At 33.7% G+C, this 14315-nt stretch overlaps 3 protein-coding genes across 3 annotated transcripts; 2 read left to right on the top strand and 1 right to left on the bottom strand.

Moving 5' to 3' along the window:
- The first annotated feature begins 2376 nt into the window (after positions 1-2376).
- LOC105156314 (CASP-like protein 4D1) lies at positions 2377-3383 on the top strand. Its single transcript, XM_011072411.3, has 3 exons — positions 2377-2589; positions 2853-2988; positions 3160-3383. The coding sequence occupies exons 1-3, from the start codon at positions 2408-2410 to the stop codon at positions 3355-3357; spliced, it is 516 nt and encodes a 171-aa protein (XP_011070713.1). The 5' UTR covers positions 2377-2407; the 3' UTR covers positions 3358-3383.
- A 2146-nt stretch (positions 3384-5529) lies between these two features.
- Positions 5530-6686, top strand: LOC105156160 (CASP-like protein 4D1). Its single transcript, XM_011072218.3, has 3 exons — positions 5530-5778; positions 5850-5985; positions 6304-6686. The coding sequence occupies exons 1-3, from the start codon at positions 5576-5578 to the stop codon at positions 6499-6501; spliced, it is 537 nt and encodes a 178-aa protein (XP_011070520.1). The 5' UTR covers positions 5530-5575; the 3' UTR covers positions 6502-6686.
- Positions 6687-9986: 3300 nt separating this feature from the next.
- MS1 (RING/FYVE/PHD zinc finger superfamily protein) lies at positions 9987-12724 on the bottom strand. The gene is made up of 3 exons (XM_011072410.3): positions 12427-12724; positions 11438-11684; positions 9987-11355 (listed from the first exon to the last, which is right to left on the bottom strand). Exons 1-3 carry the CDS (start codon positions 12722-12724, stop codon positions 9987-9989), a joined length of 1914 nt encoding a protein of 637 aa, XP_011070712.1.
- Positions 12725-14315: the final 1591 nt, after the last annotated feature.

Genomic DNA, 14315 nt, shown 5'->3' with positions numbered 1-14315 from the left:
AATCACAAAGTGCTTTATTCTCTCAACGGGTGGTGTGTGTTGGGGGGCTCTCTTATGTTCGGAGAAACCATAGATGGAGATGGAGCATTAGTCTTTTGTCCCAGCTGAAGTGGACGAAAAAATCATCCAAACAAGGTCTTTATCTGGCAGCTACCATAATCTCCAACCTCGTTATGACATGAGTTCATTAGTTGGAAAGACAAGTGATGTTCTTTTGATTGTTTGATACAATCATGTCCTTTTGCCCTTGTCTTCACTAATCTTCACAAAAGAAAGCTGACAACATTGTTTCACATACAAGTAGAGCATTCATTTGTTCTGTCTCTCATTAATTTCTATACTTTTCTTGAGTTGCGGATTGAATTTTCTATCACTGTAAACATACATACGTTATGGGTACGAATATTAAATTATTTATTTTATTTAATAGAAGATTTTAACCATTAAATTAGGACAATGAATACCATGCAAAATTAAGGTACACTAATTTTGTCCATAAGCAAAAGTACAGGGCCTTCTCACATTAATGCAAAAGTTTGAGGGCCAATGTGTAAACTTTCCTCAACATAAACCATACGTATGTATTTTATGTATTTGCATGAAAAACAAATATAGGATCCAACAATTCAGTACGTCGAAACTATCATAAAGACTAAAGAAAAACATAATACAGTACGTTGTGAGTACGATGATTCAAAATTAGTCCAACAATTAGGACACAATTTGTAGTGAACTATACTTTTCAAATTTCAATATAATTGGAAATTAAATATAATTAATTATTTAGTATGTGTATTTTTTTTTTTTTTTGATTAATTTGGAATATTCCCAAGAGTTGAATAAAATAAAATTAGGCCAACTAAGTCCATCAGAATTGGAAGGCAGTGAAACTATAGAAATAGATGACACTGACAACACCAAAGTTTTTGTTTATATATGACATTTTCAATATGGACATAATTAGCGTATGTGGTACGTTGATTTCTCACCTCGGCCGGCTGATGGATTCTCTGCTCTGCTACGGACAAGATTTTCTTAAGGTAAAATTATATTTTCGATTTAGTATCTATGGATCCTTAGTATTTTTGTATTTTTAGTTTTGTTACTTAATTTGCATATTTAGTTTTGAATATTTCATATTTAGTCCTTGTTTTGATGAATTTAGTATTATGTTGTCGGCATTCTTCACACTGAAGTAAAATTTATTTTTAGTCTTGTAACTATAGGTTGTTAAGACCAAAATTGTCAACACAAGACTAATTAAACTTATACAAGAAGGACCTAATGTAAAATAATTAGGACTAAATTCGTAATAAATAAATAAATAAATGTGTAAATAAAATTAATTACAAAATCAAAAATACCAACTACCTATACCAAAAATATAATTTTGATTTTGTCTTAAATATTTTTCCTCACTCAAATTGAATATTTTTGTCCTATGTCTACTTCAGATTATGCAAAATCTTTTAACTCCACTAAATTAATCAATTTTTAGCAAGTTTCATATCATAAAACTTTTTGACGTCCGTTCATATTAGAAAAGTCCACTTAAAGTCTAAACCGAATATATAATGCTTCAAATATATTTAAGTGAGGAATTATGCCGTGTACTATGCAAGGCATGAACACGAGTTAGAACATCACCTAGAAGACCTCGGTTATAATATTCTGAACATCATGGAGTAGCGCGTAAAGATATCCCAATCTATATGATTTCACGTAAATCATTAATCTGGAAGCGAGAGTGGTCATCATGAGTGCGAATTGTGGTCTGTTTTTAAAATTATCGAAAGAATTAATTGGTAATATTTGTGTAAATTCCCAATACAATTAGGAAGTCTTTATTGTTGACCTACTGTCGCAAAAAATCAAATTGCAGTCAAGATATAGATTCATTAGGGAGGATTGCGCCAACCCATGCGCCATGCATATGACTAGGACCCATAGTGGATACACTATCTCAAAAAATCAAGCCCTAACTACATAAAGATTAGCACATACAAGTTAGGACGTACGTTTAGTCCAATCTAACGTCGTAGCAAGAACCCAAACCCATATTATGAGTGTGAAAACGTTTAATACAAACCACTAGACCACTAAACGTTTAATATGATATAACAATTCCTAGATAATACGGCACTTAAACGTCTATCATTTGTTTGAATCAACCTAGGCTATATAGATATATATGTATGTATTTAATTAATGAGTTTTTGTATAGTTCATCCAACCTGGATGAATTTTTCATAATTGTTAAATTTCCCACAGCGCGACGACAACTCTCTCTCTCTCTCTCTATCTCTCCCTATATATATATATATAGAGAGAGAGAGAGAGAGAGGAAGCACAAGCATTGTGATCATAGGGCAGCTACAGAAATATTTAGTAAGAAATAGAGACAAAAATGGCTCATCCTGATCATCAGTACGATGAGGGTGGTGGCTATGGTTCCAAGTTCCCAGTCACAGTTCTGGGAGCAAGAGTCCTCACATTGGTTTCCCTCATCGTATCAGTTGTACTGCTCGAGACCAACACCGTCACCGTCGACGGCTACCACGTTTCTTACCATGATTTCCGTTCTTACAAGTACCTCTCTCTCTCTCTCTCTCTCTAACATGCCAAATGCAATTAATTCTACTAAGAATATATAAAATACGACTTTTCATTATAATTAATCATAACAAAGTACCATTGTACGACCATTATTAGTCATTTTACAAATCACGATATATAGACGTTGCCAAAATTTCAAAAGTGTCCATTCTGATACAAATTTATGTGTGAAGAATTGATCAACTTCTAAATAAAGGCGATTAATGTTTAATGCATTGGTATGTTGTGATACTTAGGTTCATGTTTTATGTGACTATAATTGGAATTGCGTACACTGTGCTGCAAATCCCATTTGCGGCATACTACATGCGGAAGAGGAAACATCTCATACCAAACTCTGCCTTCCTACACCTCTGTTTCTATTTGGACAAGGTATATTTTTTACCTACCTATCTCCCTATTCTCGCCTCGCTTGCAAAAACAATAACTAATAGCTGTTGCACATGTATGCAACCGTGATTAATTAATATTTGTCACTATTTTTTACTTTTAATCATAATAATTAACAATAATCGGACTGATTTTTTACACGGTGAACGACAGCTGATGATGGTGTTGCTAGGATTGGGCGCTGGAGCAGCGTTTGGGGCGACAATGGACATCAAGAAGTACGTAGGGGACAACATACCAAAGTTGCAGGATTTTCTTACAGTGGTTTATATCCCCTCAACATTCCTTCTTGTTGGGTGCATTGCCTGTGGCGTTTCTTCTGTCCATTCATCGTTCCTTCTTCCACGCTGATTACCGACCAAAAAGGGTTAATTGCATTTCACTCCTCCATAAATATATTAATAGATAAAAAAACCCTCTTAAAACAAAAAAAGAAAGGGGGCAACGACCAACTGAATCTGTTTAGAAAGAAGTTCCCCGCCTCCTACATCAGGGGTTTGTGTTACCATTTTCTTACAAGTTGAGGGATTGCATGTGTTTGTTTGTTTTTCTTTAGGGGGTTTGTTGCAATTAACCCATAATAAAACGAAAACATATTTTCATGGCTTGAAGATAAGCCTTGAGGATTGGTAAACCCAAGCTGTATTGTCACTGTTGTTTTAGATCTTGGTTTGTTTATGATGTTGCATCCATCGATCAAAAGAAATGTTGGAAGTTGGTTTCAATGTAAAATTGCATTCTACGTCCTATAAATTAGTTTTTCTTTTTTAATTTTCATTTTATTATTTTTTAATTCGTTATTTCGTATCCCGTCACTCCAAAATATTTTAAAATTTTAGTTTCAAACTTTAACTAATTTTGTTAATTATTGACGGAAGCATTACATGCATGGCTTAAGCTCTATTAATTAGTCTTAAGGGGCGATGTTGATATTTCCGTCATAAAAATTTAATGAAATTAAGATTTTTGATTAATTAAATTATAATTATTTTGGAGCTACTGGATGCAATATGATGAATTAAAAAAATAATTGTATCAAAATCACAAAAAGACAAACTTGTGGGGTGTAAAATGCAATATTCATTGTGCTCTAGTTCCAAATTCCGATCATATTGCAATTTTTGACAAACCACTTTAATCTGCCATATTTTATAAATTGCAGAACTAAATTATCAAATTGAATTCCGACATTTTGTTTCTAACTTTATATCAATTCAACCAATACATCAATTAATATATCAAGAACATGAATAAAGAACAAATAACTCTCGATTCAATCAATAATGTATAAATATGACTGTAAATCAATGGCAATAATTAACGTAAAGTAAGATAAATACTTGTACATTTAATAAAATTCAAATTTATTTATGAAACCTCAATTTTAACCTGATCGCCTTTACACCAGTACCAAAGTAGTTGGATAATATGTTAATTTATATATGGCGTTTTCAATATAGACATTAGCGTATGGCATAGGTTGATTTTCCATTTCAGCCGGCTGACCAATTGTCCATCTCTTCTACGGAATTTGTCATTACCTATTTCATTAATTTCCACTTTATTCTCACTCGCTTAAATATTTTTTTTCCTCACCCAAATTGAATTTTTCAATTTTTTTTTTGTCAAAATGCAAAATTTCTCCATCCTATTAAATTAATTAATTTTAGTATGTTACCATTTTGCCCCACTAAACTATTTTTGATGTAACAATTAACCCTAAACTAATGAATCTAACACTAGAAAAAAACGACTATTGACTACAGTTTTAATAGTTATGGACTAAAACCGTGACAAATAATTTTTATTGACCACGGTTAAACAAAATCGATGTAAAAACATACATAATGTTTGGATTTATATTTCGAGTGTTTTGTTTTGGTGTTTTGGAGATAGAAAGAGAAAAATAGAGATAAATAAATGTGTTGGAGATAGATGGTATGTTTGCATTGTGTTTTGAGGTAATTTAAAATGTTTTAAAATAAGTGGTGTAGATTTGATGTTGGAATTTGGGACAAAAATTAATATTCATTGTAAAATCATATCACTTTTATGTTATATATATAAGTGTATATATAGAAGTTGAAAACTAAAATTGCACAGATAAAATGTTAAAAATACAAAACAAACATTAAGTCTATTTTATCTTGTTTTGGAAAATACCAAAACATAAAACCAAACATAGTGATAGATTTTTCACCAACGTAAGTTTTGGCCATAGCCAAAACACCATAGCAAACTTTGATTAACTGTCGTCAAAATTTAAATCTTCGCATCAATTGTTTGGTATTAGTAGACAAACATTGTTTTACCATAATTTTTTAAGATGTAGTGATTTACAGTATAGAAAATAATCTATATATTTTTTTGAAGCATACAAAAATAATACATATATATATATATATATTAGTGTCATATGTTTATGTCATTTGATTTCCAAGAATTTTCATAATATTTACAAAAGAATTAAAATATTCCAAAAGCGCGTCGTGGTCACTATATATATATTTATAGAGAGAGAGAGGAAGCATAATTAAGGATTGTGAATTGTGATAGCAGTAAGAAAATAATGAAAATGCCTGTGGGTGTGGAGTACGATGATAAGGGTAGTGGTGATGGTGTTGGTGTTGGTTCCAAGTTCCCAGTTACAGCACTCACTGCAAGACTCCTCACCTTGCTTTCTCTCATCATTTCTGTTGTTGTTCTCAAGACCAACGACAAATCCTTCGACAATGGCTATGTCCTTACTTACAAGGATTTCCGTTCTTACAAGTACGTACACCACAATCAACTACTTATTATTTCATCTACGTATTCGTATGTGATGTATATACCATGATCAGGTACATGTTTTATGTCACGGTATTTGGAATTGGCTACACCTTGCTGCAAATCCCATTTGCACTATACTTCATGCTAAAGAAGAAGCATCTGATTACAAGCTATGGCTTCCTCAAGTTCAATTTCTACGCCGACAAGGTACGTCCCCTCTGAATTGGATTTTTTATTGTAATTTCTAGTGCATTTTCTGTTCCATTTTTTATATATATACACCACGTGTATAAAGATTATTGTTATCCACATTTTTATTTAAGAAAATATTTTATACACACGACGTGGATATAATCGTGACAGGGTCCACAAGTAACCTGTATAAAAACATGTGGATTCTTAATCGATCTGTTTGGACATTTTTTATTCACATTGAATCTATATCTGAAAAGATGTTAATTTTATCCTTGTCAAATTTTATCCGTAGTCCTTTGAACGACTGATGTTTTAAGTGGGGAATGGCAGGCGATGACAGTGCTGCTGGCAACGGGGGCTGGAGCAGCGTTTGGGGCAACAATGGACATCAAGAAGTACGCAGGGGACCGCATACCAAAGTTGCAGGATTTTCTTACAGTGATTTATGTCCCCACAACATTCCTTCTTGTCGGATGCATTGCCTGTGCGATTTCTTCTGTCCATTCATCACTTCATCTTCCACGCTGATATCAATGTTCATGGCTTGAAGGGAAACCCTGAGGATTGATCCATGCTGCAGTATAGTCTCTCCTTGTTTTAGATCTTGTATTTTGATTGGATGGGGAATGTCAATGATCGTAAATTGAATGGATTTACGATTTCTTTTTTAAACGATAATTATATTACTATTTCAATAATTGAGCAACTAACGAGTACATCAATATAACTTACTACTGTAAAACATATTGCAATAAATTCTTATAAAGAGAGAACAATCACATTAAAAAAAACTCAAACCCATAATATTAAACTTGTTCAATCTTAACCATTAAGCAAAAATTGAGTATATTGAATTTCGTGTTACATCAATGATTCATCCAAAAAGATGATGGTCGGATCAAATTTTGATCAATTATTTAAGTAGGTGTCTTTTAATACTGATGAAAAATGCCAAAAATACCACAAGATTCGCGCAGATAAAGTTGGGTCAGAATGGGTCGCATTATTCGACCCGTTTCACCAGCCCGTCGTCCAAACTTGGCTGACTGGTACGTCACCCTTACCACACAATCTCTGATAACAGAGACCTTAAGATGAAGCCACGTGACCCAGTTGGTGAAGTGTATTTGGGCGTATAACTACCCTCCATTCAGAGCATTTATGGTAAGATGCATTTAATGATTTCTACATCATTTATTACTTGAGGTCGCTTTCTTTCTATCTTAAACTCGAACTGACTTAAGCATCGAAAGGTCTTAGTCGGAGATGATCCTGGCTAGCCTGGCGTGGTTCTTTCTTCTTAGGGACCACTTCAATATTTGGGACCAGTATTGCGAGCTTGAGATCTCACACCAAGGAGGCGCATATTTGACCGAAAAATTGCAAGTGACTTTCGTATAATCCAATTAATTTGTAATTTAAGTCTTGTAAACCAATTCATGCAGGACTCAAAATGCCTGCTCCCCTGGTTCAAGACTAAAAATGCCAATGTCCCTTAAGTTACAAAACTAAAGTTTCTTAATTAGACTATATAGAAAATTTTCCTTCCAAATTGATCAAATAATAATGAAAATTATCAAAATTTTAAAATTACTGAAATCAATTTGTACATGACCAAATATTTTCCAACAAAAAAGTGTTATTTATTTAATTAGAGGTATGATACTTCTTTCAATCAGAATTTTAAAAGAGGTATAAACTAATATGTAACACGTGTCAATTCGTCTTTGGTCAATTTTAATTATGTCAAAAACCATACATGTCATTTTAATGTATAAGAAAAAAACTTGATGTTAGAATTTGTCTGTAATGTTTGTAAAGTGATGGAAATGGCAATGAGAAAGCTGTGAGGTGGAAAGTTGGAGAGGAGCGGCAATTAGTGATTAGCAAGATGTCATTACACATATGTACTATGGAAACGATGTTCTCATAATTTACGACCCAGACAAAACTGTTGCTTTCTTCATTAATTATTATTTCCTGTCATTCCATCTGTTTAAGATCAGGTAGTTAAGTATGGGGGAATTTGTAATTTAGTATCGTATGTTAGGAGGGGTGGCGATTGTCGTCTTGTAACTAAGTCAGTGACGCTAATGATTTTTAGTTTAATTGCTGAAATTGATGCCTCATGACTTTATTAGTCGGTGTTTGTTTATTTAAAAGTAGTTGTTGATTAAATTTAATTATTCGATATTGATTATTAGTATATGATTGTTATGGTTGTCGATAATTGTTAGATATAAATATTCAATATTTGACGATTGTGACCGATTTATTCAAGAAATAATAATTTATCGCTTTCACTTTTCAATCCTGGAATTTATGATTTTGTAACAACATTTGCTTTTTCACCTGTAATGAATAATAAAATAAAATAAACATTTGTATCAAAATTGATATTTTCTTAAATAATTTTTATTAAAGCCTTCATGATTAGATAAAAATTGAAAGAATGGTTTATTAGTTTACCCCAAAAATAAGTTATTGAAAGATATTTTAGTAAAAATTAACAGATATAGTCAAAAGTTAGTTTATTTTTTAAGATCTCATATTTAATAAATAGTACGGATTCAAATCAATTGCACCATGCCAATAAGTTAATTATTTTTTCAAAAAATAATTATTGTCTAAAAATTAATTATTTAAAAAATATTTATTCATAATTCAAAAAAGAACTCAGAAAAAACAACGCAAAAGTTGTGATTGGCCACCTCTATAAAAACACGAAACAAAACATTCAAAATACACGAATCCAAACATAAGGAATAAGTTTAATGCAATATGTCTTTTATGATATTGCAAATGAATAAATTATATCCTTATGAAAAAAAATAGTAATTTATTCTCCTGTGTTTTTTAAAATGAAACAACTTATTTTCTTTTGGGTAAGTAAATTACTTCATTTTAAAAAAAGAGGGGGGTAAATTTATACATTTCAAAAAATATTGGGGGGTAAATTGCTAAAAAAATTAGAAGAGGGTAATTCCCAAAAACAATAAAATTATAAATACCCCCCTTGAGATTTCGCAAAATTACAAATACCCTATTAGTATTTCTAAAATTATAAATACCCCCCTTGAATGAAAAATAATTATGTAGTCCCTAGACAATGAGGTGAATATAACTACTCTATCCTCCCTGAATTTTTTAAAAATAAAAAAAAATTAAAAGAATATGAAAAATTGAGGGTTGGATACATTAAATAATTTATAGTGCATATTAGTCTATAAAATATTTTAGAAAATTTTAAAAAATATATAGAGTTTTTAAAATTCGTAATTCAAAAGGGTATTTTGGTCGGTTAGATGGAAGCTAACGAAATAAGCTCGTCGTTAGACGTACGATAAACCAGGGGGCAATTTATAATTTCTCAAACAATAAGAAGGCATTTGTAATTATACCAAAACCTCAAGAAATGTGACTCTATGTCACCTAGTTTCTAGCTATAGCATATGTTATGGTTTTACTTGCAAAAACAATGGTTAATAGTTGTTGCACAATCATAATTAATTAGTATCAGCCGTAATTTTTTATTCTTAACCATGGTTAAAAACAATATCTCTTCTATTGAGGTGAGATAATTTTTCAAATAGTACTCAAAAGAAAACTTTCAATAGTGAAAAACAACCTCACGAAAATTCTTATTCAAATTAAGTTGGTCTAAATCAAATCAATCACAAGATAAGTGAAATACACCAATTTAATATGTGATTAGTCACTCTCACTGAACTGTATAGTAATCATATAATAAATATATATATTACACTTATCATATAATGATTCAAAAACGATGAAACTCGGTCCGAACTAGACTTTCCCCATTGGACCATCTCAGAAACGTACCAAGAACAAATACATACATAATGAGCCTAGTTTCTTAATACCTGATTCATGTAAAAAAGCTTTAGATCAACCGCATTCTCGTTAAAAATCACCATTCAAGAACTAAACATAAACATCGTACATACTTTAATGCCAATCCAAAAGTGATCATAACAACATAGAAACATACACTAAGGTAAAGAGCGGAAACTCAAGATATGTTTCTCGCAAGCGCTGCACACAAACACATTAGGAATTTCATCGTCCTCAGGCACTTGCACACACCGAGTGTGCTGCCAAACTTGACATACATCACAGCTCACCATCCTCTCACCGTCGTCGTCGTCCTTAGCACCGCAAACGCAGTCCACAGCCATTAGCCCTTCACATATCACACCGTAGGTGCCTTCTTGCTTCCCCTCAAATGCGATTTTACTGCCCGGTTTAACCGTCTTAAACACCAAGTCCGACCCCTTGAAGTTCATGTTTCTCACTGATTCTGCTATAAAGTTCCTCAGTCCGAAATAAATTTCTCTGAACGTCTTCTCCACTTCACACCTCAGCTCGTCGAATGCTGCATTGTTTCTCAACACGAAACGATGGTACGGTGTTGCTACCTCGTCCGGCCCTGTTGATGTCCCGCCGTTCGCTAAGATAACGGAGCAGTATATGGTTTGCTTGTTTGTTTCATAATTCTTTGACGTCTCGCCAGAATAGTACTCTTTAACGAGGTGCTTGGAATCAAGAATGACTCTTGCAGCCATCGGAATTGTACCTAGCACTCGAGTGTTGGTTATCACATTATGGTTTCCGAGGATGTTTTTGTACATGCAGAACATGTCCTTGACGAGTTGTGCCCGAGAGATCGTCTGCTGAGGTTTCAATCTTGGTTCACTAATTGGGAAAGCTGCTTCTTGCTTGGGGAACGGCCGGGAGACGTCCTCCAAGCAATACTCCAACACTTTGGTGACCGGATTCAGGCACCTACGCACGAAGTATTTCCCCACCATGTGGTTCCCTAATGACTTGAGCACGAAATCCAGCAAGCCCGTGTCGCCAATGTAAGCACGTGCTACATCACGTACATGTTGTCTAGACACCCAACGGTACTCAGCTCGTTTCAAGGCCTCAACGACCACATGAATGGCCATCTCAACGCGCTTGGGAGACCATCTGCACGATGCATCCGACATGATTCCTGGATAGTTAGAACCAATGCTGCTGCACTCTTTGGGGATTCGGAATTTGAGCTCCAACATGAAATGGAACAGGTCGCCTACGGTGATCAAGGAGTGTCCCGACAAGAGTTGGTACCTAGGCAATAGAATTTGGATGTCATTTTGTTGAAAACTTTGATATCCAGGTTGATGGGCTATCAGGCTTAAGGGAATGTTTTGGATGGCTTTTACAGCATTTTGGTACATTTCTTGGCTAACTCCATAGCTTCCACGCCCGAACGTGTAGTCCCAATGGCCGAACCATGGTTTGCCATAGGCTACTGCATGGAGCAACCTTAGATCCATGCCTTTCTTCTTTGCAACATCTTTCAAGCTCATTTTCCTACAACATTAGACGAAATAAATGTTAATTACAAGGTATATATGTCTTAATCTCCATTGACAGTCGATACCTATATACAAACCTGGCTCCCAACCCCGAGCAGAGACGATCCCAAAACTCCATGATTTGGTAACCAGGCAAGTCTGACCCAGATTCAGACCCATTGATGCAGAGCAAATGACCAAAGCCATTAGAGTGGAAGACACCATGCAGGCTGTGACCCTCTCCCTGCAATTCAATCACATTGGACTTACAATATTCAGCTGAACCAGACTTGGATGGCAGCAGGAAATGGTACTTCTTATTGCAGATCATGTGGTGCCCCCAGCCTGAGCTACATTTTAATCAGCGAAAACAACATAGTCAACCTAGTCATATAATTAATGATCAATTACATACCCCTCTTCATACCAGAAACATACCTAACTCACCCTCCTATAATCCAACATTCTTGAATGAATCCGCTCACTAGAACATGTCTAATATCGATCTAAGAATTACACTGTCTAGGGGTGTTTGGAATAGCTTCTGTGTTGTTGTGAAAATAAGTTGTATATAAAATTGTAAATTAAACCGTAAAAGTTGGGGTGTTTGAAATATAAAAATAAAAAAGTGAAAAATTAATTAAAGTTGGAGGGTCTTGAAAAATAGCTTAGTATTTATAATTTTATCGATAGACTGCCGAAGTTAGTATGCTTATATCTTTTAGTTTAAATCAATTTAATTTAAGCAGTTAGATCCTATGTAAGTGATTTCAAACACCCCAATCTACATCCTCATTTATTGTTTCCTAGAACATAATATCAATTGAAGTACACAGCATTAAACTCAGTTAGTTCAAGTAATTTCCTTACACAAATTATGTAACGACATCTTCTGTTACTCAGACTAATACATGACGCATATCCTCGTCGTCAAATGAATTATTCCGTCTCATGTCTTAACCATCCCATTAAGATCTCAAGAAGTCTCCAAATTTCTACTACAAACATGCATCATCAACACACATATAATCTGATATTATCAAAACACACAAGATCAACATATATATAGTACTAAAATTCACTCTACCTATATACTGACAATGCTTGCAACGCAGCTCAAGCGACAGCTCAATGGGCTCTTCCACAACAAACAGAAACAAATGCAGCAACGGATGGCGACGAACCTCCAGCTGAAACGACCAGCTCGCCATCTCCCCACACACACCACTCTCCACCTGCCCATACTCCAAAAGGGCTCTCACATTCTCTTGAAACGTCAAGCCGTTCAACTCCGCCGGGTAGCCTCTTTCTCCGAACACCTTGAACTTGAACACCCTTTCTCCCCTCTTCCTCTTCTTGCACCCACTCAGGTCCAATTGAGACATTTTCTGAGGTAAAAGAGGGCTAAGGTTGTAATGAACTTAGGTTTATATTCACATATAGATATTGCACTTGGTTCACACGCATGGTGCCAGTGAATATAGAAAAACATGAATGAATGGAGGTGTGAGTTTATGGAAACAGCTCACTATCTGCATGATCTGCTGCAAAATCAACGTAAGTATCGCATCTTCTATTTTAATTAACATATATTGTCAATATTTATCATATTTATGTAAAAATATTGTTCAGGTACGTATGTAATATATATATAAATAAAATATATGTGCAACAGGATTTTAAATAGAAAATTCAATCTGCGTTGAAGCATCATGCATAGTTTTTCTGTTTTTCTTTGTTTTTTTTGGATGTGATTTTAATTTGTGGTATATGTTCTAAATATTTTGCTTATGTTTTAATTTTAATTTGGTAAAATTTAAAATTGAAACATACCATGAGTGTTGCGGCAATTTCTAAGGTAAAGGTGGGAAGCACATTAGGGTCAGGGTTATAATTTAGACACAATGCAACGTTCTTGGCCAACTACCATGCATGGAAATTTTGTTTTGAGTGGAGGTTAAATTTTAATTTTATGTACAGGTGTTTATGTAATTTGAAATAATTTTTTCACTTTTTTTTTCATTTTATTATTTAACATATTTCTCAAAAGACATAATTTGTTTCAGGTTAAATTACAATAAGCTTTCTTGATGATATTCGTCATAATTACAAAAACTCTCTCGTTGTTTGAAAAATTATCAATACCCCCTATTGTTTGATAAAATTATGTAATTCTTGAATGATGATCTAGAATTATCAACTCTACCGGCAAAATTATAGTTTTATTATTTATTCTGGTTAAATGCAAAATGATTAATTCCTCCAAATAGACTCCACAATTTCAAGATTCACTTTCTCAACTCATATATGTGCTCGAGGGCCAATCGACCCCTCAAATCTGTAGTATTATTTACTATTCAATAAAATTTTTTATTCAAATCAAATTTGATGCTAAATAATCATACAATACTGATATGGGCGTTTGTATAACGACTCAACATTTGGGCTTGGATAGCCCAAAGGTATAAACATCATTTCGAGGGCCAAGTGGCAAGAGGAATAACTCATGAAGCGAGCCCATTATCATCTCGGACAAGCACAGATGATCTCAAGTGCTCAAATTGGATGAAGCCCTATGTGTATTTTAATATATGCAATTTTAAAAACTTGATTTCTTATTATTCAGTTAGACTCTTTTATTAGGCCCGTTAGCTATCTTAGGTGTTGGAGTGTCTCTGGGGATGACTCTGGCTTTATATTTTTATATTATTCTCGAACCTCAAAGTATCGGAGGAAGGATGGACTCATGACCTCGTCTCCACAACCAAGTTCGATTGCATATAATATATTTAGGCTTAAATGCATTTTTGGTTCCATAACTTAGATAATTTGGCGCATTCTTTGTTTAATTTTTTAGGATAGCATTTTAGTCCTATTTTTTTTTAAATTTTATGATTTCAATTCTTTTGTTCACTGGAACAATGCATGTGCGTCTCACATGACCTTTTAAAATTATAGCTACTATTCCTCGTGGCT

The sequence above is a fragment of the Sesamum indicum genome, linkage group LG2 (assembly GCF_026168435.1).
Source record: "Sesamum indicum cultivar Baizhima isolate 11 linkage group LG2, ASM2616843v1, whole genome shotgun sequence".
NCBI classification, from domain to species: domain Eukaryota; kingdom Viridiplantae; phylum Streptophyta; class Magnoliopsida; order Lamiales; family Pedaliaceae; genus Sesamum; species Sesamum indicum.
This window is presented reverse-complemented; position numbering and strand designations above follow the sequence as displayed.

Bases quoted from the DNA above. Each gene is read 5' to 3' on its own strand.
- LOC105156314 (XM_011072411.3), top strand. From the start codon at position 2,408: ATGGCTCATCCTGATCATCAGTACGATGAGGGTGGTGGCTATGGTTCC. The intron at 2,590-2,852 runs GTACCTCTCTCT...TGTGATACTTAG, and splicing joins CATGATTTCCGTTCTTACAA to GTTCATGTTTTATGTGACTA. The intron at 2,989-3,159 runs GTATATTTTTTA...GGTGAACGACAG, and splicing joins TCTGTTTCTATTTGGACAAG to CTGATGATGGTGTTGCTAGG.
- MS1 (XM_011072410.3), bottom strand. From the start codon at position 12,724: ATGTCTCAATTGGACCTGAGTGGGTGCAAGAAGAGGAAGAGGGGAGAA. The intron at 11,685-12,426 runs GTAGAGTGAATT...AATGTAGCTCAG, and splicing joins CAAGCATTGTCAGTATATAG to GCTGGGGGCACCACATGATC. The intron at 11,356-11,437 runs GTTTGTATATAG...CTAATGTTGTAG, and splicing joins TGCTCGGGGTTGGGAGCCAG to GAAAATGAGCTTGAAAGATG.
- LOC105156160 (XM_011072218.3), top strand. From the start codon at position 5,576: ATGAAAATGCCTGTGGGTGTGGAGTACGATGATAAGGGTAGTGGTGAT. The intron at 5,779-5,849 runs GTACGTACACCA...TACCATGATCAG, and splicing joins AAGGATTTCCGTTCTTACAA to GTACATGTTTTATGTCACGG. The intron at 5,986-6,303 runs GTACGTCCCCTC...GGGGAATGGCAG, and splicing joins TCAATTTCTACGCCGACAAG to GCGATGACAGTGCTGCTGGC.